At 42.3% G+C, this 22,687-nt stretch overlaps 1 protein-coding gene across 6 annotated transcripts in view; it reads left to right on the forward strand.

Moving 5' to 3' along the window:
• Window positions 1–22,687, forward strand: part of ROBO1 (roundabout guidance receptor 1) — a 586,675-nt gene that overhangs the window by 294,343 nt on the left and 269,645 nt on the right. The window contains exon 1 of one of the 6 annotated variants that reach the window (XM_077927270.1): window positions 16,700–17,691. The exons of the other annotated variants lie outside the window; for them this stretch is intronic. Within the exon in view, the coding sequence (XP_077783396.1) occupies window positions 17,637–17,691 (55 nt within the window). The 5' untranslated portion in view covers window positions 16,700–17,636. Of the gene's footprint in view, window positions 1–16,699; window positions 17,692–22,687 lie in introns of those variants that run through there. 6 annotated transcript variants of the gene reach the window in all.

Raw genomic sequence — 22,687 nt, forward strand, 5'->3', positions numbered from 1 at the left:
AGAGGTAACCAACAGAAGATTTATTGCATACAATCAATTAGTTTCTGATCACTCTACCCGAGCGACCATCTATCACAATTGCGTTGACTCATCTGAAGAATACTTCCGGCTACTGCAGAATATCCTGAACCTCCTACTCTTATGTTTCTGGGGTTGTCATCTGTCTTGGACTTTTTCCATTCGTCTAGTTCTGGGACTGACAGGGTCAGCTACCTCCTCTTCCACTGAGGAATCTCTCTCCCTACCGTGTGCCATGAGTGACTGTGATTCCTCAGAGAGCTGGCTCCCATCCAGCCCGCCTTTCCTGTGTTGATAAGCCACATTCCTTCCAGCCACAGAGGGAAGAGGCAACAGCCCACTGGTTTCAGCTGTCTGAGAAATCTCCATCTTCTCCTTCTGCCTGCCTGTCTTCTAGCTCAGGCTGCCCTTCTCGATTATGGGCTGTCATGTTCTGTGACACGCCGAGTGAATGGCCAAGAGACATGCTGTGGGGTTCCACACCAGTGGGAGCTACCAGAAAGCCTTGAAATTGGACATTCCGAGGGTGGCAGCAAGACTGAGCCAGCCTGGGATCCACTTTATCAAAAGTCAGTCTCACTGCCATTTGAAATGACATCAAGCCTGGTCATCCTGCCCCTGCCTTTGCTGCATTTGCCATGAGAGTCTGGGCTGCAGAGGTGGCTCTGCCACTCTGCAAAGTCTCGCTGTCAGAGAGTGGGAGCTAGAACAACTTTAAGCAAAGTTGTCTCATTGTGTACAGTAGGAATGTCTATGGATTGTATTGACAGGGTGTTATGCCATCAACACATGGGATGATGTTGTGCAGGAGATCATGAACATGTTGTGGAAACTACAGTTAACGGTGCCTGATAAAACTACTCTGTAGCTTTCCATAGCGACAAATTCCAGAGGATTGGCAAGAGAGAGTCTTATGGCACCATGAAAACTTAAAAATTATTGTGACATGAGCTTTCAGGATCTATAGGCTACTTCATCAGACATGGAGCTCTTTGCTGCTTTTGCTGCAGCAGACTGGGCTGCAATTTGTCACCACTCTACTGTGTATATCAGAGACCTTAAATATAATACACGAAAAATTAAGCTCAGTTCCTCCCCTCCTGGCCCTCTTAATTGCTTGGACAAAGTGTATAAAAATCATGAGAAGGGAGAACACTTGTTCCTGCAGCATGTATACTTCATGAAAGTTAAGCATAACTCTCACATGATACTGGAAAGCTCATGAATATATGTGAGTTGTATACAAGTGTGAACTTGCCAGTTTCCATAATGTGTGTTGCTGCCCTAAGCTTGAAATCTGCATTGACAAGCCATATCCCAACCCAGCCACAATACATACAAAAGAAAGAGAAGAGATGGATTTGCAGCTGCCCTGGTATCCGGAAGGAAAACTCTATTTCACTGGGAGCTAATGCAGGTGATAAAGCTGCATCACAACATTTAGTCATTTGTTTCCTTTCATTCCTGCCAGAAAGAGGTTCTGTTAACCTACTTATGTTGACTGTTGCCCTGGTGATACATGCTGTTCCCTGTTGAAATAGGTTGGCTTCCTCCTCCCCAAAGAGTAACATCCCAATCACCAAGAAATTCAATGCAGTTAAGAGTTGATTGTTCTGTTTGTGTGACTCACCGCCAGTAAGAAATGTGAGGTTCCTCAATTCATTCAAATAGTTGTGTTTTAACACTTTTCACTGTCTGGTAGTCCTGATTCTAGTAACTGTGGTGAAGCTATAGAACGGGAGCAATGATCAGGGATGTCGCATCCAGAAAGTGCTGTCCTGCCTTGCTGCTGCCGCCGCCACAATTCCTTCTACCACCTACCTGTTTCTGGTACCACTGTGTGTCCTGCCACAGCCACTGCTGGCAGAGAAGCAATGCCACCATATACACCCATTTCTGGCAAGATCAAGACCCAAGTCACCCCAAGTGGTTGTGATCTTGCACAAAATTGGCACTCATGAAGTGCTAGCCTGGGTTTTTTCTGCCACCTAAGGCAGCAGCCTCACCTTGTCTAATGGCCATGATCATGCTTTTTCACATATGTTCTACGCTGAATGTCTGGCAAGCCTGCTTTAAAGTCCTGATTCAAGGTCAGTGGTTGTATGGGAGATGGACCGATGGTCTGATTCAGCCTAAGGTAGTTCTTTACAGCCTGTAAAGTTCAGTTTATTCTTTTTCAAGCATATGATGTGGTACATATTGGTCAATGCATTCCTATGCATGCATAAGTCACAAAAAGTTCAATTGGACACACTCCACAGTGTTTGTTTAGGATTTGCTGCCAAGTTGTTAATATTTTACATATTATATGTATAATAAGGTACTTAGATATGAAACACAGTTGCCTGTTTCTATAACTGCACTACTTTTTAGGCGGGGAGTCTTTCCAAAATAATAGAGATAACTTGAATTTTTGCTCAGGAAAAAAGTATTTTTGAAATTGAACTAAACAAAATCTGCCTTCATCAAGATATGTTTACTTAACCAGGCAGAGTTCTTTAAAAAAAGCGATAGGGAAGTTTATGATCAAAGCAATAACTTAATAGCAATAAAAGTCATCTGCAGTGCATATGTTACTCTAAAAGGAAAAAGGAAAATAAAAGATTGTCACCATTCACTAGAAAATTGTTTAAAACACTGTCAACAGGACTCCTGGCATTTATAGCAATCCATATATTGAAATATTCTACTGTAATGATCACTTAATGTTTGCTTATATTTCAAGTGGCTTCTGTATGCAGTGAAATAAGAAAAATGGCAGCAAATTATGTAAATGTTTGCCTGGCACAAAGAAGGCCATTCCTTTCCAAAACAGAATGTGAAAATGCAGAACCAAACTTTGGTAATAATAAAAAATATGTGCCACACATTGATATTCTAATGTAGCAATGATAAGCAAAAGTTGCTTGAGAATTTTGGGTGTTCTCATGTTCTAGGTATATATGACTATGTTTTGCATGAAAAATTTAAGGGCTTTAAACAATAGATGGTATTTATTTAATAATTCTGTCTCAAAAATGAATGTGAGAATTTGGTTTGTTCATGAATATACTTTTAGCTAGTCTAATATTGGAAATTAGTTATACTTTAACTCCCATTGAAACTACAAGCCACTTCTGACACATTTACATCTCTCATTCCCCCTCTTTCTCCTCCTCTCTCTCTCTCATACACACACACACCAACTCCCAACAGAAACAGATAAGAGAAATATTTACCGTGTAGTACCAGCAGAGGGCATTAAAGTATAGTTCACAATGCGACAAACAACTAATTTCAAAACAAAAACAAAACGACAAAATGACTAGAGTCCTGATGAGTTATTTTAAATTGTGCTTTATTTCAACAACACAAATCTTTAAAACCTCATTTGATCCAACAATAATATGATATATTCCAGATAAAACACTGAAACAATTATAAAACTCATATAGCTATACAGTGGTACCTCGGGTTACATACGCTTGAGGTTACATACACTTCAGGTTACAGACTCCGCTAACCCAGAATTAGTACCTCAGGTTAAGAACTTTGCTTCAGGATGAGAACAGAAACCGTGCTCTGGCGGCGCAGCAGCAGCAGGAGGCCCCATTAGCTAAAGTGGTGCTTCAGGTTAAGAACAGTTTCAGGTTAAGAATGGACCTCCGGAACGAATTAAGTACTTAACCTGAGGTACCACTGTAGTCATGCTTAAGCTCACAGGTCAAACTTTTGCCTAAATTATTGAAACCGCCCCCCCCCCAAAAAACCCTGTTTATTCACAGAGCAGTCCTATGCATGCCTAATCACTTTTACATAACTATGAAGAGGAAAGGGTAACAGCATTAATGTTCCATAGCCCTCAATCCTGCTTTTAAAACTAATTATATTTGGGCTGGTTTTCAAACTTGCTAACAGATACTATTCTAAGAATCAGTACAGCTCTAATACCAAGTCCAATGAACTAATTAATAAGTGGGTCAAAGAAACTAATTCTATATGAGATGAAATATCAGCAGCTTTTGTGAGTGTCTGGTGTCACATTGATCAAGAAAAAATATATTTATTGTATAAGACAGTGGTAGCCAACATGGTGTCCCCTAGATGTTTCTGGACTACATTTTCCGGCAGACACAACCAGCATGTCCAGTGGTCAGAGAAGTTGGGAGCTGTAGTCCAACAACCTCTGATGGGCACCGTATTGATCATGCCTGCTATAAGGCCTTTTGTGCTGGAATAAGAGAGAATACATTTGAAAATGAAATAGCTTCTATTATACCAATGTTGTGACCACCAGGACTGGCAAAGCAGCCTGTAGTGTAGGCTTTATTGGCACTGCATCATTTCTCTGGTTAATCCAATTCCTACATTATCAGAACAGCCTTGAACCCCTGTGGTGTACTTCCGCCTTGTGAGAAAGAGCTATGTGACCAGATAAAGGACATGGCTTGATGCAGGGAGGGGTGATGCTGTAAGGCATAGGATTTGGGTCTTAGGTTCCAATTTTGTCAAAAAATTACTTGGGGGCGAGTCCCTTTGAATGTACAAGAAATCTTACTTCCTAATAAATATGCATTTGGTTGGGATGTATACTGTGGCACTTCAAATGGTAACATGGACCTCAGTGCAGTAATAGTTATGAACAAAGTGACTGTGATACTTTGTTCCCTGTGCACAAGTGACATATTTTGTGATATTGCACTGATGCTAAAAGATTTCAGATCCTGTACTCTTTGCAGAATACCAGATTCCCCAGGTTGGGAGAGGGGATATGTAGGTCCTTATGCAAGCATAAGAGGATTACAAGGGTTTAGCCTTGATCAGGAGTTGGATCAAACAGGTGTGTCACAAAAATATTGAATTAGGGCAGGATTCCAAACATACTGGACCTTTCTTTCTGTTATCTAGAAATGGTCATCAGAGCCAACTTGGTGTTACTATTGCTAAGCCTCTTTCTTGAATTAAACTGCAACATGTACGTCCCCCACTCTCCTTTTCCTTTAATCTATCAGCGTATTAGGTTTAGGAGAGTTGTGTGATTTCCTAAGGGCTGCGCCACTTCCCGGGACCTTGCAGAGAAAGTATCCCATGCCTATGGATAAGCCTCAGCATTTGAATGCATCCATTTTCCCTGTGCACATCCACACTAATTTTCTAGGGCATTCCTCATTGCTGCCAGCATGATCAAAAGAAAATAACTTCAAGCTTTTTAAATTAAGGGAGGATATCCCTGCACATATCCTTGGGGATGGGGATAAGAGCTGTGAGGCCTCTCTCTTGGCAGTTTCAAAGTGATAGGTCTCTCATTTGAAATACATAGAAGATTATTTTCGTTTTGTTTTTGAAGCTCAGTTTGGCTGGGAGCCAAGGGCGTCCTGGAGAGTTGCCTTGTGCCTTGCAGGCTAGTCTGACCTTCGAGTAACAGATGCTAGAAGGTGTCAAGTTCTGTTACTTTCTGCATTAAATTTAAAGCAGCAGTTTCTTATCCTTGCTTTTTTTTTTTTTTTTTTTAAGGAAAGTAAACCTAGAATGAACAGTCCTGGATTCTTTTACACTGATGTCTAAAACAGTAATTCAGCTTCAGGGTATATTTTACAGTGCGGGGAGCCTAAACTGATCCCGATAGAATTACAAAGTCCAGAATTAAATGACAAAAGAATATGACTATTATCACTCCATTTCCGCTTTAGAATCTATAATTTCATGGTCATTCAGTTGGACTCTGTCATTCAAATATGGCCTGTTCTTCCTTCTGGTCCCTTTAACACGATCTCTATTGCTGTCCTTTGTATTCTTTCAGATGTTAAAAAATGAGCACAGCTCTTGTCTGATTAGTTGCTCTATCTGAAAATATTTATTCTGTTCCATTTGTACAGACCACCCCACACTGAAGAGTCATGCCAAGTAACAATAGCAAAAAAATAACAAACAGAGCATGATTCAATTTACCTTTCCCTACCTGTTCTTGAAGTACAAAGGCCAGCCTAGGCAAATAGGCTGTCTGAAAGTGATGAAAGTGTCTTCAGCCAACCACCCTAAAGTCAGCCAGATGTATAGTATGGTGCCTCTAGTCTCTTGTCCTGATCAAGTGTTTCCCCTTCAGAGCTGAAGAACAATGGTGCAGATATTTGATAGTTCTTCTAAACTAGAGCCATTTCAGTCAGATTTAGGCCCAGTTTTGGGCCGGAAACTGCTTTGGTTGCCCTGTATAATGACCTCTGTCAGGAGATAGACAGAGGAAATGTGTCTCCGTTAATTATCTGTATTTTCTCAGTAGCTTTCGATACCATCTATCATGTTATCCTTCTGGAGCAGCTGTCCGACTTTGGAGTGGGTGGCACCACTTTGTGGTGGTTCCAGTCCTACTGAAATGGGGTTCCTCAGGTTTCAGTTTTATCCCGGATGCTATTTAACATCTACATGAAACCAATGAATGAGGTTATCTAGAGCTTTGTAGTATGTTGTCATCTATATGCTGACAGTTCTTCTTCTCCTTTACATCTGCAGGTGGGGCAGAATGTGCTAGACCATTGTCTTGCCTCAGTAATGGACTGAATGAGAACCAACAAACCAAAACTCAATCCAGAAAACACTGAGGCACTGTGGCACTGTTAGTGGGCAGTTCCCTAGAACAGGCGGATGGGAGGTTGCCTGCTCTTGGTGGGGTTACACTCCCTCTGAAGGAGCAGATATGCAGATTGTGGGTACTTCTGGATCCTCTGCTGTTGCTTGAGGCTCAGCTGGCCTCAGTAGCATGCAGTGCTTTTCATCAGCTGTGGTTCATGGGCCAGCTGTGCCCCTATTTCGACAGGGATAGCCTTACTTCTGTTGTCTATGCTCTGGTAGCCACTAGGTTAGATTATTGCACTGTGTTACACAGAAGCTGCCTCTGAAGACAGTTCAGCAACTTCTCTGAGAATGCTGATTTCTGCATGATATAAAGTTGTATAGATCCTCAAACTATTTAGCTCAATAAAAAGTTTGTGAATGTTTATAATTCTCAAGGCCAGTGGCAGTGGGAAAAGTGGGGCAGTTTGCCTGATGAATAGAAATTAGCTTAGAGGAGTGCTCTTGTGCCCTTTGATATGTTGTATATGGTTTCTTCTTATTTGTTTTCTTTTTTTAACTGTTTCCTTACGACTGGAAATATTTAGCCCAGCTTCCCCAGTATCGGGGCATTTTTGGAGTCTGGGGGCAGGTCACAGGCATGGATCTCAGCTGTTTCAATCAACAACATGCCCCTGAACTGTCCCCAGCACATACCCTTTTTGGCCCTTCGAACACCAGAGCTTGAACTTCAGTTGGGTCAGGGTGCTGGAAGCATTATATTGGTGAGAAGGGGGATCTCACATTGGGTCTCCTCTCTGACATTGGGTTCAGAGATCTAATATATCTTATGGCCCTGGAACACGCTCCCAGGAGCCATGTGACTGCATCCTTAAAATTTAATTTGCTTCAGTGAATTTGAAGCTTATGCATCCAAATCAATGGGACTCGTTTGGTTTTGGCTTGATCAATGTCAAAGTTTTAATATATATCTTGTAATAAGAAGCACATTTGAATTATTTTTATATGGATAATTTTATCCAGTCTGTGAATTTTGAAAATGTTTAAGGCTCTTGCAAGATGTGCATATATAGCAGTTTATTTTTTATTTTATATCCTGCCTTCATTTGAAGGGTTTAGAAGCCTCCCAACAAACATCTCAGGTACAGTTGGCCAAGAACTGCTTTCATCATAAACTGTACTGTGTAAATAAGCAGATAATTTTCAGTTGTTTTACTTTCTTCCTTGAATTGGACAGAAAGTTAATTCTTTATGATTCTTCAGCTCATAAATGGAGGCTTTGTTAAATATGACCAGTAATTTAGTGAAAGAAATAGGATGGGTCATTTATGTAATTCCTTTGAAGTCGAAATTGCGACTGTTATTTTTAATGCTGGTGAAGTATAAAAACAAAAGTTGTGCTTTCCTTAGCAAAAAACAAAACACAGAGAAAACACAATTAAGGACGCAATGTTCGAAAGGGATATACAAACATATAAATAGATATTTAACATCTAATAAAATGAAACCAACTCTACAAGCACATATTAATAAATCACTCCTATAAGGCTCATGATGTATTTTGCTCTAGATATATATATGGGATATTAAATATCTATTTGAATTAAAACATACAGGAAGCCTTTCTCCCCAAAATAAAATGTATAGAAAAGTTATTTTAATGCCATGTTTTAAAAAATGCAACATTCTCCATAGTTGACTGTCACTGGCAGAACTATACAATGTATAATTTTATTCCATTTCTTTTTAATGAGACAGAAGCTTTTCTTTTATAAAAAAAAAATCTGTGCAAATCATTTAAAAATGGATGTCCTTGGAAACATTAAATGCATGATATCTGAACAGTGAATATACTTTCGTTTCTCAGGCACATTTTAGGCACATCATTTTGACAGCCTTTCTTCAGTGCCCATATATTATGTGACATGAATGTGTTTCAAAACCAGACATTATTGGGGGTGGGGAAATAATGCTTTCTTGAAGGCTTCACGATGCCTAGCATAATTGCATTGGGTGTGTGTGTAGCAAGGCTCCATTCCATTTTATTGTGAATGTTGAATGCATGTCATTCAAAGCTCCCCCCTTTTTTGCTTGTCGACTTTGATTTTAATTTTTTAATGAAGAGTATGCACATTCCACCAGGTGACATCCTATCACTCTTTCCTATATAATACATATGGCAGTTGGGACCTTTGGAATGACCCACAAGTAAAACATATAGATGAGTTATAGCTTTATTTCTTTTTCTTTGTTGCATTGGGAAGAGTTGCCCTATACTAAATTATCAGGTTGCACAATGTGCTGAAAAGGCATGTTGAAATAAAAGTTTGTCCTGTCAACTCAGCCATCCCAGCTTCCTCTTAGGTAGCCCAGCTTTCTCTGATCCCTTAGATAACCTGGTCCCAAGTTAGGTAATTTAGGGCTTTAAAGACTTTCAGTGCTGTGCTCAGTGACATATTAGGAGCCAGTGCATCTCCTTCAGCAAAAGTGTTTCTAGCATCTTTTTGTTCTGAAATCTCCCCCAAACGAGAGCAGCTAACTTATGCTATTTCCTTCAGAGAAGTCTTGGTGAGTCCCTAACTCTCCCTGGGAATACCTTTTCAAATTTACTTCTCCCTCCCCTCCTCCCATAAGTAAAGAGTTTACTTTCCTGGCTCACCACTGGGTTATAACCCTGACAGAGTTCCCTGTCAGTTCCTGCTATATCTTCTACACTTAGACAATGTTCCATTTTCTAAATTTCCTTTCCTTTCAAGTATATGCTGCTGCAGCGGCAGTTCTTTCCTCTCTGACTTCTTTTCCTCTTTATCCATCAGGCTTCCTCAACCTCGGCCCTCCAGATGTTTTTGGCCTACAACTCCCATGATCCCTAGCTAGTAGCACCAGTGGTCAGGGATGATGGGAATTGTAGTCTCAAAACATCTGGAGGGCCGAGGTTGAGGAAGCCTGCTCTTTATAGTATGCAGAGGAAGGAGAGCACATCATACGCAGCTGTGAGAGGCTCCACAGAGACAAGTCCCAGCTGTGTCCAGCCTCTGTTTGTATTACATGTTGTCAAGAGGAAGCCCCTATCAGCAACTTAGGTGCTACATTCTGCACCACTTGCAGCTTCCAGACACAAAGAGTGCATTGCAGCAACCCAGTACTGAGGTTACCAATGCCAGGATCACAGTGGCCAAGCTATCTGAAGGCTCATCCAGACTTCCTTTTGTGCTGAGTTGGATGCCATGTCCAAGGGTACCTGTACCTTAAGTGACATGGATAAAAGCAGGAGCGCCCCTCAAACTACAGAGGGAATGCAGCTCCTTCCAGAACAGGTAACTGGCCTATCTCCTGAAGAGAAGAATCATTCACCTACAGAGAATCCATCTTGCTGGGGTTTAAACTCAGTTTATTGGCCCTTATTCAGTTTCCCACTGTACTTGGACACAGTACTTGGATGACCGCTACTGATTCATTCAGATGTTACAGAGAAATAGAGCTGTGTGTCATCCCCATGCAGGTATCACAATGCTGCTATGCAAATCTATAGTATAATCACATTTGGAATATTGTGTACAGTTCTGATTAAGGATATCATTATTGTAGAGCAGTGTTTTTATGCGCTGCTCTGGTTCGCCAGAAGCAGCTTAGTCATGGTGGCCACATGACCTGGAAGCTGTGTGCAGACAAACGCCGGCTCCCTCAGACTATAGAGTGAGATGAACGCGCAACCCCAGAGTCATCTGCAACTGGACCTAACGGTCAGGGGTACCTTTACCTTTTTACTAGAGTTAGAAAAGGGCAACGAAAAACATCAGTGGGGGGGGGGAACTCCCATATGAAGAAGTGCAGCAACATTTGGGACTTTTTAGAGGAAATGTGAGTAAGGGGTGACATAATAAATGGTTAATAATTGAGCATGGAATGGAGAAAGTGAATACAGAAAAGTTCTCTATTCTCCCTCTCTTATAACACTAGACACTTGTGGAAAGCCAACAAAGTTGAATGTTGGAAGACTCAGGACACATAAAGGAAAGCAATTTTTTACGCAGCCCATAGTTTAACTACTTGCTACTCTGGTTACTACAGGGCACAGTGATGGCTGCCAACTTAAAATATGATTAGACAAACTCATGGAGGTCAAGGCTATCAGCAGCTACTAGCCATAATGGCTGTGTTCTATCTCCACTGTCAGAGGCATCATGCCTCTGCATGCAAGTTGCTGGGAATCGCAAGTGGGCAAAGTGCTGTTGCACTCACATCCAGCTTGCAGGCTTCCCACAGGCATCTGGCTGGCCACTGCAAGAACAGGATGCTGGACTAGATAGGCAATTGGCCTTATCCAGCAGACTCGCCTTATGTTCTGACACTTCAAAGTCAGGGATTTGCCCTTTGAAGGTCTGTACACTTCTGAATCACAGAGAGAGCGTTGCATTCCGAAAAACCAGAGTTCTGCAGTTGGATCAAATATACAAAGCAGTTGCATATTGGCGTAAAAATACGTGCCTGTCTGGCTCCCTATTCTTGCCATGGAGCTGTCTCATGGGAAAAGGCGTCTGTTTTTCACCGTGACATTTTGTCTACTCCTGGCTATGCAGTACAATGCCAAATCATAAGCGTGGGAAACCACTGTCTGGACCAGCCCTTAAAGAACTGGTCTTTTGGAGCTGTGAAACAGTACAGTGGAATCTAGTAATTAACTGAAAGGAGTGATGAAAGAATTAGGAGGTCACGATGTGTACTCTGCTGTGTATAACAATTTTAGTAATGTTATAATAACTGCCTCTGGGTGAGTCAGAAAGAAGGTATGTGGGTGGATGAACTGTTCTTAATGGTTTTAGACTTGAAGCATCAACTACATGGGTGGTAAAGCTAACACATTCACAGTTAGATACAGGGTGGATTTAATGGCTGATTTAATTTCATTCTAATTGAATCACATTTTTTATTTTCAACTTGGATTTAAAAAAGGCATTGGGTCAAACTTCATTCCTATTGAAATCAATAGTGCTTAACTTAGTAATGGCTACCTTTTCTCATTGATTTCAATTATACCGAAGTCTGGATCCAACCCATAGTACCAATGGAATCCAAGGCTGGTCTACCTAGAAGTAGCTCCCTCTTACTTCCAGATAAATGGAGTTAGGATTGCAGCCTTAGTATATATCTTTAAATATAACTTGCTTTATAAAGAAATCTGAATTTAATACCCATATAATCTATTAAAAATGAAAAAAAAAGTTCTCAGAACACATCAAATACCAGGCTGCTTCTCTTTTAAAAAGAAATAGTTCATGGGAAATGATCTATTTCCGATATTAAACATTGTAAATCAATGGCATTGTAAATCAATACAATGCAATACATGTATTGTATTTTTTTATTGTGGACTTCCTGCTGGCTTAGGGAATAGCAAATCATCATAGACACTAGAATCCAGGAGATGTCATCACGTATCTTAACTGGATGGTCCACTAAGGCCACCTGGGGAAATTTGTATGTTCTCCAACTATAATACACCCTGGCAAGCATGACCAATGGTCAGCTCCAAGAACATATCAGCTAGAGGTCGTCCCCCCCCCCACATTCTAGAGAAAGCTCAACAAAAATCTGCTTTGTACCTCTAAGGCTGCAGTGCTAATTCCACTTATATGGGAATAAGCCCCATTGAATTCAGTGGGACTTACTTCTGATTAATGTATAGGACATGGGTAGGCAAACTAAGGCCCAGGGGCCAGATGTGGCCCAGTCGCCTTCTCAATCCAGCCCGTGGATGGTCCAGGAATCAGCGTGTTTTTACATGAGTAGAATGTGTGCTTTTATTTAAAATGCATCTCTGGGTTATTTGTGGAGCATAGGAATTCGTTCATTTTTCCCCCTCCAAAATATAGTCCGGCCCCCCACAAGGTCTGAGGGACAGTGGACCGGCCCTCTGCTGAAAAAGTTTGCAGACCCCTGGTATAGGATTTGTACCCAAAGAAGCAAAACTTCTACACTTTAAAGAGTGCATGGGTTGCATCACACACAAAAATTGGATTATGGTCTTAGGTTGTATGAGGGTTTTATTTAGTTATAAACCAAGACTGGGGGGGGGGGGGGGCGTCATGCTACATGTGACGTTACTTGCATTACATGTGAGCAACTGACCTGAATTTTTAATACCATTTCCTGCTGCGGATGGGACTTCCCCCTATTGCATTCCTACCTCCTATTGCATTCCTAATGAAAATGCCCTCCCACTCACAGCACAACACTTGCGTTTGCATTGGGAAATAATGGTGCTTTTTCAAAGAGCTACTTTTGGTGCACCCAAGAACATGGGTATGCGTCCTAACCTTTAAACTGCACACCCTCCTATAATAGCACCAACATCCTTTGACAACCCCTCAGTTTCAAGACCAGATAACTGTGCAACATGGGGAAGCAGCTACTGTTTAAAAAACACGAGGCAAACCTCACCTGGGCATGTGGAATTCATTGTTTTTTTGGATTCCATTCAATAGGTTCAATTTATTAGCTAGTCTGGACAAGAAATCAGAATGTTTTTACACAACAAAATAAAAGCCCTACCCAGGTTATTTCAGGCTGCTCTGGTGAAGGACCTTTGCTAAAAGGAAGGCTCTCTTATATTGGAATTATTTTTAAGAACTGAGAATTAGGCCTTTGAGCATGTGTAGAGTATTTCTCCCCTCACTGCTGATTATCCACAGTTTATGTTTTGGCTAGGGAAAACAGCAGAGCAGATGCTGCCATTTTTAGGCAGGTTTTTGTTCTAGTTCCATTCATCATAGAACTCAGGGCTGGCCTAAGGCATGTTGTTGTGCACACACTCCCTTTCCATGTATAAAAGGTGATAGTACTGGCAGCTGACAGATGCGGGTGGCGCTGTGGGTTAAACCACAGAGCCTAGGACTTGCCGATCAGAAGGTCACAGTTTGAATCCCCATGACGGGCGGGGTGAGCTCCCGTTGCTCGGTCCCTGCTCCTGCCAACCTAGCAGTTTGAAAGCAAGTCAAAGTGCAAGTAGATAAATAGGTTCCGCTCCGGCGGGAAGGTAAATGGCATTTCCGTGCGCTGCTCTGGTTCGCCAGAAGCGGCTTAGTCATGCTGGCCACATGACCCAGAAGCTGTACGCTGGCTCCCTCGGCCAATAAAGCAAGATGAGCACCGCAACCCCAGAGTCGAACATGGTCAGGGGTCCCTTTACCTTTGCCTTTACTGACAGCTGAATTTTATTTCCACACTGGCAACAGAATAGTGATCTCCACTGAAAGAGAGAGCACCTAGCTAGCTTAGGGGTAAAGGACAGGTAGTATGGCCCATACAGCTGTCCTCCCAACACCTCTCTGTCTGTTACCTGAGGCAGCTGCTTACCTCTGTTTATTGGTAGGACTGGTCTTGGATATATAGTGATGAGTTGGAAGCAGCATTAGGCTGAAGGCCTGGGCCCCCTTCTAATTCCTGGAATACTTTAGCTAGCTTCCTGGCATGGTGATGGGCCATTAAGGGGAACAAAGAAAATGGCTCTTTATGAGTTGGCAAATGGGTGGGGGCCCATTTCTCAACTCACAAGTACAGTGGTACCTCGGGTTACATACGCTTCAGGTTACAGACTCCGCTAACCCAGAAATAGTACCTCAGGTTAAGAACTTTGCTTCAGGATTAGAACAGAAATCATGCTCTGGCGGCACGGCGGCAGCAGGAGGCCCCATTAGCTAAAGTGGTGCTTCAGGTTAAGAACAGTTTCAGGTTAAGAACAGACCTCTGGAACAAATTAAGTACTTAACCCGAGGTACCACTGTAGTTAGTTAGAAAGACAAGAACAGAGAGTTTGAAGTGATGTAAGCGAAAAGCAAAGCAGCAAGCTGGGAAGCAGGGAACCTAGAGAGACAGAGCAATGTTTGATTTCTGTTTCAGTGCAAGGCTGCAGCCAGGTGGGAAGCAAGGTCCTCTTGGGGTGTTAATGCTGTGAACTCCTCCACCATAGGCTCAGGTTGTATATATGTGAAAATAATCAAAGGGAGTGCAGACTGAGCCTCAAGTATTATGCAATACACCTGCAGTTATTAAAACAATTGTAATTATGTAAAAATTTGTGGAAAGTAAACATGTTTTCTCGATGACAGATAAAGGAAAGAGGTGAGGCAGTGGCAGTCATCCAGTTTATCATTGGCTTTGTGCCTACAGGTTATGGCTCCAATGCTGTACACACTTTCTGTGGAGTTAAGTCCCACTGCACACACTGATGTTGATCTGGTGATGTTGCCAAGGTCTGAAATTCCCTCGTTCAAAATGTAAAGCACAATAACTTGTGGGGGCTGCCCTCCCATTCAAAGCAAGCATTTCAACCACATACTCCCTCCCCCTCTTTTTTTCTGGCTGTGTTTGTAATGCCAGCCAGAAATTAGTTCCTAACTTCCTTCCACACCTCTCTTCTTTTTTTGTGCTTAGAAACTTGCATGGCAGCATCTCAGTTTCTATGGTCCCTTGGAAGCCGCATCCTGGGCATCACAGCGTGAACAGGAGTGTAACAAGATCCAAAATGGGCTTGTAATTAGCATGGTTATTTCCAATCCTGTTTTCCAATATTCTAGAGGAGGAATAGCCCTTCCTTTTATGACTCAGGAAGGGGTTTCACCCATCACTGCTTACATCTGAGTAAATATGCAAATGATCACAAACAGTAATATATTAACAGAGCAATATTATGGAGGTGTGGGTGGGAAGAGAATTCGCCACATCCAAAGTTGGTTGCATGCAGGGTGGAAGATGAATTGTACCTTTTAAGATTTATTGTGTTCCTTTTCTTTCATTAGCTAAATGGTACCTCAGGTTAAGAACAGTTTCAGGTTAAGAACGGACCTCCAGAACGAATTAAGTTCTTAACATGAGGTACCACTGTACTTCTGATGAGGAAAGAAAAAATTGGAGCCACATGATTCTGATCAGCTACTGTTGATTGGATAGCAATGATCAAGTGGCAGGCCTGACCCAAGACATTTTGGCACCTGAGCCAAAACAGAAAATGGCAACCATCCCCACACCAGGGAAGAAGGGCTAAGTGAAGATCTACATCAGATACAAGGAGGTCAGATCAACTTTACCCAAAGGTTGAATCGGGAATCATAGGCCGTCACACATGGGGGGTGGGGGGGTTCTGAATCGTGCTGGGTGGGGGCAGCTCCTGCCTAGGGGTCGGAGGAGAGCAGTGACACCTTCTATTTGCTGAGAATATTTGCAGATTGGCTTCTGTCAATCAGTGATGTCCAGGTTGGCAAGAGGATGCTTGGCGCTCAGCTTCCTTTGCCCCTCAATACTGGGGGTGGGGCTGAGCCCCAGGCTAATAATAACAACAACAGCAATAATACCTTTATTATTTATATCCCACCCTGGCTGGGTTACTCCAGCCATTCTGAGTGGCTTCAAACACATATAAAACATAACATCAAACATTAAAACCTGTCTGATACAGGACTGCCTTCAGATGTCTTCTAAAAGTTGTGAAGCTCTATCATCTTGACATCTGAAGGGAGGGCAATTCCACATCGAGGATGCCACTGCTGAAAAGGTCCTCAAAAATATTGAGGAGGTTGAAGACACCTCCACCTCTAGGAGTTGTCCCTTTTGTAACTTGCTTCCTTCCCCCTCTATGTATTTCGCTTGCTCAGTTCACAGTAATCAATACTCCTCCTATGCTTAGTGGAACCTAATTGCAGCTGTGCAGCAGTGAAAGGGTTACACTTGTTTCCCCGGGAGGATTTTTTGAATCCTACGTCGGGAAGTTCCATTTACAGCACCAGGCAAGTGATGTTTTTTTAAAAATGGTTTATTCCGGGCTCCGTGATATTCCAAGTCGTAGCCTTTTGTTATCCAATAGCGCAGGGTAGTTTCTAACCCTTTGCCATCGCAAGAAAGTTACATGGGAATGTGGGCTGCTGTTGTTGCCGCCGTCGTCGTCTTCAAGGGAGGAGATTCTCCATCTCCGCATTGTAGCCGTTTTGTATTTCTCTTTCTTTCTGAGCAGTTTGGGGAGGCGCGGCTCCTTTAAGGTGTCCTGAGGCGGCACCAGACCTGCAGCGGCAAGGCGAGAAAGGCAAGCGCGCGCTCTCTCTCGCGCCTGCCTCAACGCGACGCCCGAAACTTCAGGGGCTGCTGGGCGAGACGGAGCTTTGCAGCCCCCTCAGCGTGGAGGCGAGGAGGAGCTACACTCTTTCTCCACCAGGGGCTGCCCAGAAGAGGAGGACGAGGCCGCCCTCAGAAGTTTTTCCACCCCACACAGCCGGTCCCTCGCTTTTGTGCCAATCTCCGCTTTTGGAGAGGGAAGGAGCTGGAGGAAAAGGAAAAAGAGGAGGAGAGAGCCGTCGCTTCGCAGGACGGAGAGCCGGGAGGTGCGGGCTGGTGCGACGCGCGGCTCCGCTCTGGCTGCTGGGAAGCTGCTTCGCCTGGCGGTCCCGGCGCTTTGCTTCAAGTGATGGGACCCAGGGCTGCTGCTGCTGCTGCGATTGCGCCGCCACTTCTGTCTGCCGCGCGCTCGCCCAGCGCCACACCAGGCAAGTCCTCGCCAAGAGCAGCCGCCGGCCCGTCTCCGCCACCCGCTGCCTGAGACCCTCGCAAGAAGCGGCGGCACTTTCTGCACTTCGCCGAAGGGCCCCTCTCGTGACCTGCGCGCTCCTTGCTCCTTTCTTTCCTTGAGGAGAGCCAAGCCAGCCAGGCAGCCAGCAAGCGCGGGCAGCAGGCGGGCTACTGCTTTTGTTTCTCGCTTGCTGTCGGATGGTCCCGCGGCGCGGCAAGGCGAGGCAGCCCCCTTTGGGATAACCCGGGGCGAGAGAAGAGCGCAGGCTTGGGCTTGGGCTGGAGCTGCGGAGCCCTGCCTGCTTTGGCTGACAATAGAGACTCTTTGCGAAGAGCCCGGACGAGGCTCCCCGTTCAACTTCTGGAGGATTTGGGACGCCGCCGCTTACGTTAAGCTGCTTGTGGATTTACAAACTGGGAAGCCTTGGAGGGGTTTTTGGCGAAAGTCCTCCCCCTCCCCCTCTTCCTCCAGCCCTCCCTTTTGGCATGAGATTATCGACAGGCTCCACCTGGAGACAATGATCGCGGAGTTTGTACACTTCTATCTCTTTGGATTCTTATGTCTCTGCTCAGGTAATCGCTGCTCCTCGAATGATTTTTATTTATTGATCTCGTATTGTCGAGCGGGCAGATGGCTCCTTTGCTTATCCCACTTGGGGCAGGATTCAAGGAAGTGTAAAACTCTAGCGTTGCTGCTGATTTAAGCAGGAAATAATTAAACATGTGCTTAAGTCTTACACTGAAAACAATGGGCCATTCTCAAGAGTCATCCACTTTAGTCACTCACTGCAGGGCAACTGAGCCTAGGATCCAGCTGAAGATGCTCAACAATTTTATCCAATCTTTGTTCCCCAAGCTTGCTCTTATTTCTCTCTCTCCTCAGGTTTTTCTGCCTGTTCAAGTGATTTTTAGTATGTGGGTGGAACTGACTTTCGTCTAGCCTTGAGGTTATGGAGGGCATGTGCACAGTGCATGCATCAGTTTGCATCCATAGTTTTGAAAAATTAAAGCAGGGTTATTGGCAGCAAAGGACCGGTCCTCTGATGCTTCCAAACTCGTCAGTCCGCTTCTAGAAACTAGATGGAGCAAGTCAGCTGAGAGCTTAACGCTCCAGGGCCTAACTATATGTACTTGACACTGCACATCCCAAGGATCGAAGCCTTACAGGCCTATCAAATGCATGATTACTCAAAAGCAAGCCCTACTGTGTCCAGTGAGGCTTGGTCTCTAGTCACTTGTGTTTTATAGATCAGTTTGCACATGAGTAGAGTAGGCGAAGGTAGATCATGGAGCAAGCTGGTCTATCTCTCTCTCCCCGCCCCCCATGTCCTCACTGCTAGGACCAGCCACTCTAGTTGGCAACAAGGGGGCTATTAGTCCTTGTTTGATGTATGCAGAGGACTGTAATTAAATTAGATCATAAAGAAACAGCAGGAAACAACTTCTTCCTACAGTTTTAGGTGGGGGGGGGGAGAGGTTACAGGTATTGGCAAGTAGGAAGCTAGAGGCATGGTTTATTCAGTATATGTTAATTGATGTACTGATATGAAGCATCACTTTTTAAACCTTTGTTAAGGGCATATTGTTCCAGTGTTCAATATTTATATGGTAATAACTATGGTTCATCACTAGCCATTGGTGTTTACCTCCTGGAGTAAGTGGATAGTTCACTACTACATAGATTTGCTTGCAGTGACCTTTCTTTGAAATGGAAATTCCAACTAAGGGATGTTTAGGATCAAGATAGATTTATTATCTCTGGAGTTACTTAAGTTTCACTCTTTCATGAATTTCACCCTTTACACACACTTCCAAGTTCATTATGCATGTTTAGTTGGAAGTATGAAGTTCGGCAGATATGTGCTTGTGGAATTAAATTGATAAATTATTGGTTTAAAACACTTTTTAATCCCATCCAGAAGGGTTCTCCCTTTCCTTAACTTCTGTTAGCAAGTCAGAGCTTGTGCTCACACCCACCCTCAGCTGGCAACTTTTAAACAACGTACAAAGGGGATTTTAGAATTTGAGTATGATTATTTTGAAAGGATATAAACTAGGATGTGACTACTAGCTCAGTTTTCCGCAAACTAACTGTAAATTTTCTGGCAAAGTCTGGAAGCCTGGCACATATGTTAAATCATTCACTCTGACCGCAAAAAATTGTTACAATCCCATGAAACCTATTCCCTTGATCAGAGGTGACATGAGAACAGTCTGGATAGGAAAATGAGCTACTTCCCATGTGCTGAATGGGATATAACCCATGAGACAGGGGTTACTTTGCAGTAGGGCAGCTGGCTGCTGCTCTGTGGGAGTAGGGCAGGTGACTAGGTTAAACCTGAAACCCTGTATCTGTTTTTTCTTAAATTCTTGAGTAATGTCACCAGCTCACTCAGTTTCCATTATTTCACGGAGTGCACTTTAAGCACAGAGTTGGATGCAAATCACAGTCAGTGGGAGGAAACTGTCTCACTTGCCTCTTTTACTACCCTCTTAGCCCTCCCACCCCCCAGATTTATAGCAAAAGGGTTCCCTTGTGGTTATTTTTTATTCACTTTCCTATGCTAAAAGTTTCTTCTCATGTGTAAAGTGAGTGTCAAGTGTGATAAACAGAGGAAGGCAAGATCATTGAGAAGATAGTGGGATTAGTAGTCATTAGTCACTGTTTGAACTGGTTTAATTAGCTTTGGGAAGTTTTATCCTGGCTGTGGTGTCATGCCAGTGCGGTGCAAGTTAGTTGCAGATTTCATATCTTAAAACTCTCCAGTTCTTAATGTTCCTTCACAGTAAATTTATGAGTCATGAAGGTCCCATGGAAGTATTTGCTGTGTTTGGTTCTTTCTTCTTGAGTTACTTTAAAATGCACAAATACTCTATTGTTTTAGTTCAAGGTGAGGACAGTGTGCTTCTCTAACTTAAAAGTTTGCAGTTGTCCAGTTTTCTTCATCTGCAGCACAAGAGAACTGTTCTTACTGAGGAATAGTCTGGGATTTTTGTTGTCTGATTTTCCATATTTCACTTCCAGCTTCTATTTATTCTGAATTGCAACATGACCATCAACGTGAAAAACCATTGGGCCAATTGGGATGCATTATTATTATTATTTTTTACTTCAATAAGTATTTGATAATAATTCTGGTGAAGATGGGGTTTTATTTTATATTTTCATTTTTGCCATTAACTTTTTAATTTAGTTTTCAAGAAGTACGGATTGTATGGTTACAGGCATGGCTGCAAGGCATTTGACTTACTAGAAAAGCTAATAGAAGTTGAGTATCCTGACTATGACACTTCTTTTATAACTACAAGAATTTTCATGGGCCGTATTGTGTACTGTACTCTCCCTTCCCCTATGTTCAACTAGTGTTGTTTTATAATGTTGAATACGACCGAGTGAGTAATTTCAAATTCTGGAAATTTTGCAATCAGTTATTGCAAAAGCTAACTGATTGAAACATTATGCCAGAAGATACACATGGAAACAAAGAAAAGTTAATAACATTTTTTTTGGCCTGTAAGTTGTTTTGAGTACTGTATTTCACTCAGCAATGGTCTGTAAATTCTCATACAAAAGACCATGGCTTGCTTCTGTCCTGCTAATTAAAATATGTGTAACTGACATAATTATGCCTAATTATTAATGTTAATTCTTTCTATTTTTAAAACAAGCCCAGTCTTGTGTCTTTATTCAACTTCTGATCCAGAAAAAAACTCTTCAGTCAAATTTGCTAGAACTTTAGCTGAAAAGAGCTATGTCTATTCATGCTACGGATTTATTTTTTTCTTATTTCTTCACCAATTTTAAAGTACTGAATAATGTGTTGCTAATTACATAGAAACCTAGCGTAATACCTAAAAGTGTGCGCCAGCAAATACATGGTTCAATTCTCTTCCCAGCCACAAATTCTCTCAGCCTTTGTTGTATGAGAATAATGCTGGCTTAACTTGGCTGTTGTGAGCTTTCCTGATATAATATGTTCAATGTGCTTCTAATATTAATACACCCACTGAGTTCTGTGGGACTTACTCTTAAGTTTAGTGTGTGCTGTATTGTGGTTGTAAACACTTAACTTCCTATTTACATACTGCGTTTCAAATGTTACGTTCCAGTTACCTTTTTGCTTCATTACATGTATGGTAACCATTTCTAGCTAGCACTCCATAAGGTTACTGCTTACTCTACATAGAAACAAACAAAGCAGCAACAACACAAAGAGAGGAATATAACATCAAATCACTCTTTTGTGTTCTAAAGGGTTCATATGATCCAGAGACCATGGCATAGCTCTTTGTTAGCCCTTCTACTGCAAAGTTGATCCTTCTGTTCTGTTTTGGAAATCAATTTACTTGTGGATTAATTGAAGCAATATGATATACACAAGTTTATTTGAGAAATAATCTTAGTTTGCCCTCCATGCTGAATAGCACAACCAGTGGAGTACTTCCACTCTGCTCTGGAAATACAAACAATTTGTATTTTATCATGGATCTTTAGCTAGTGGATCAGACGCCACACCATGTCTCATGAGAATCTAAAATGGTACACCACCTTAAAAAGAGAGGGAGAGAATAAAGGGTGAAATAGAAATATTGGGGAGGGCATGAAGAGATAGAAGACCCGTATTGTACATTGAAATTAGTTGCATCCCTTGTCTGAAAAGGTGGAGGAATACTGTTTTAAACAAAATGAATGTGTTTATAATTTCATCTTGTTAAATATGAACAGTTTGCAAAAGTTTACCCAATAGTTTTTGGATAATGGTTTCAACCAGATGGAATTGAAAAACAGCCTTGATTCTCATGCCATTGACTTCAAAAGCTATGTGCTTTAGAGGTCCATACAGCCTCTATAAAAACTGAAGTCATGTGCCCACTTTCTGATAGTGAGCCCAGTCAACTTACTTCTGAGTGAACATCCCTAGGATTTTGTGTTATAAGACTTTTCAGTTACATTATTAAACAGGGTTGTTCAGGAGTAGTAAAAATGGATGCTGATTGTATTCTGTTTTGGAGGTTGAAACCCCAAAACTACAGACACACACACGCAAACTTTTAAGTAAACCTCCTCAAAACGTGATGGTCCCTGTGTGTCAATCTGGGTAGCGATTGTTCTACAATAAGAAAGAATAGTTCACTACAGTCAGTTCCTTCTTCAAAGAAGGCCTTTCAAAGGGCTAGGAATTACTTACTCATATGCCAAAAGTTGCTACATGTAGAGATCAAAAGATGCTGCCACTGCACTCTCTGGGTTTTTTTGTGATCTTCTAGCTGTGTTAGTAAAATGAGAATTGCATTTTTTTCCTCCCTGTGACTAGAAGTTTGCATTAAGGTTGCTTACATGATTCTTCTTATAACTTTTTATTTGGTTTTCAAGATAGTATTTAGAAAATAACATTTGAACATTCATAGTTTAGTCTTTCTGGTAGTGGAATGTAAAACTCATTAGAATGACTTCAGGAATTCATATATGGCTAATAGTTTTGTTTGGTCAGTTTGTCCGTCTTTCTTGTTGGATCACCTATTTCAACTTTTGTAACTGCACTGTGAAACTCACACCATTCACCCATCT

This window comes from Podarcis muralis, chromosome 4 (genome assembly GCF_964188315.1).
Source record: "Podarcis muralis chromosome 4, rPodMur119.hap1.1, whole genome shotgun sequence".
NCBI lineage: Eukaryota > Metazoa > Chordata > Lepidosauria > Squamata > Lacertidae > Podarcis > Podarcis muralis.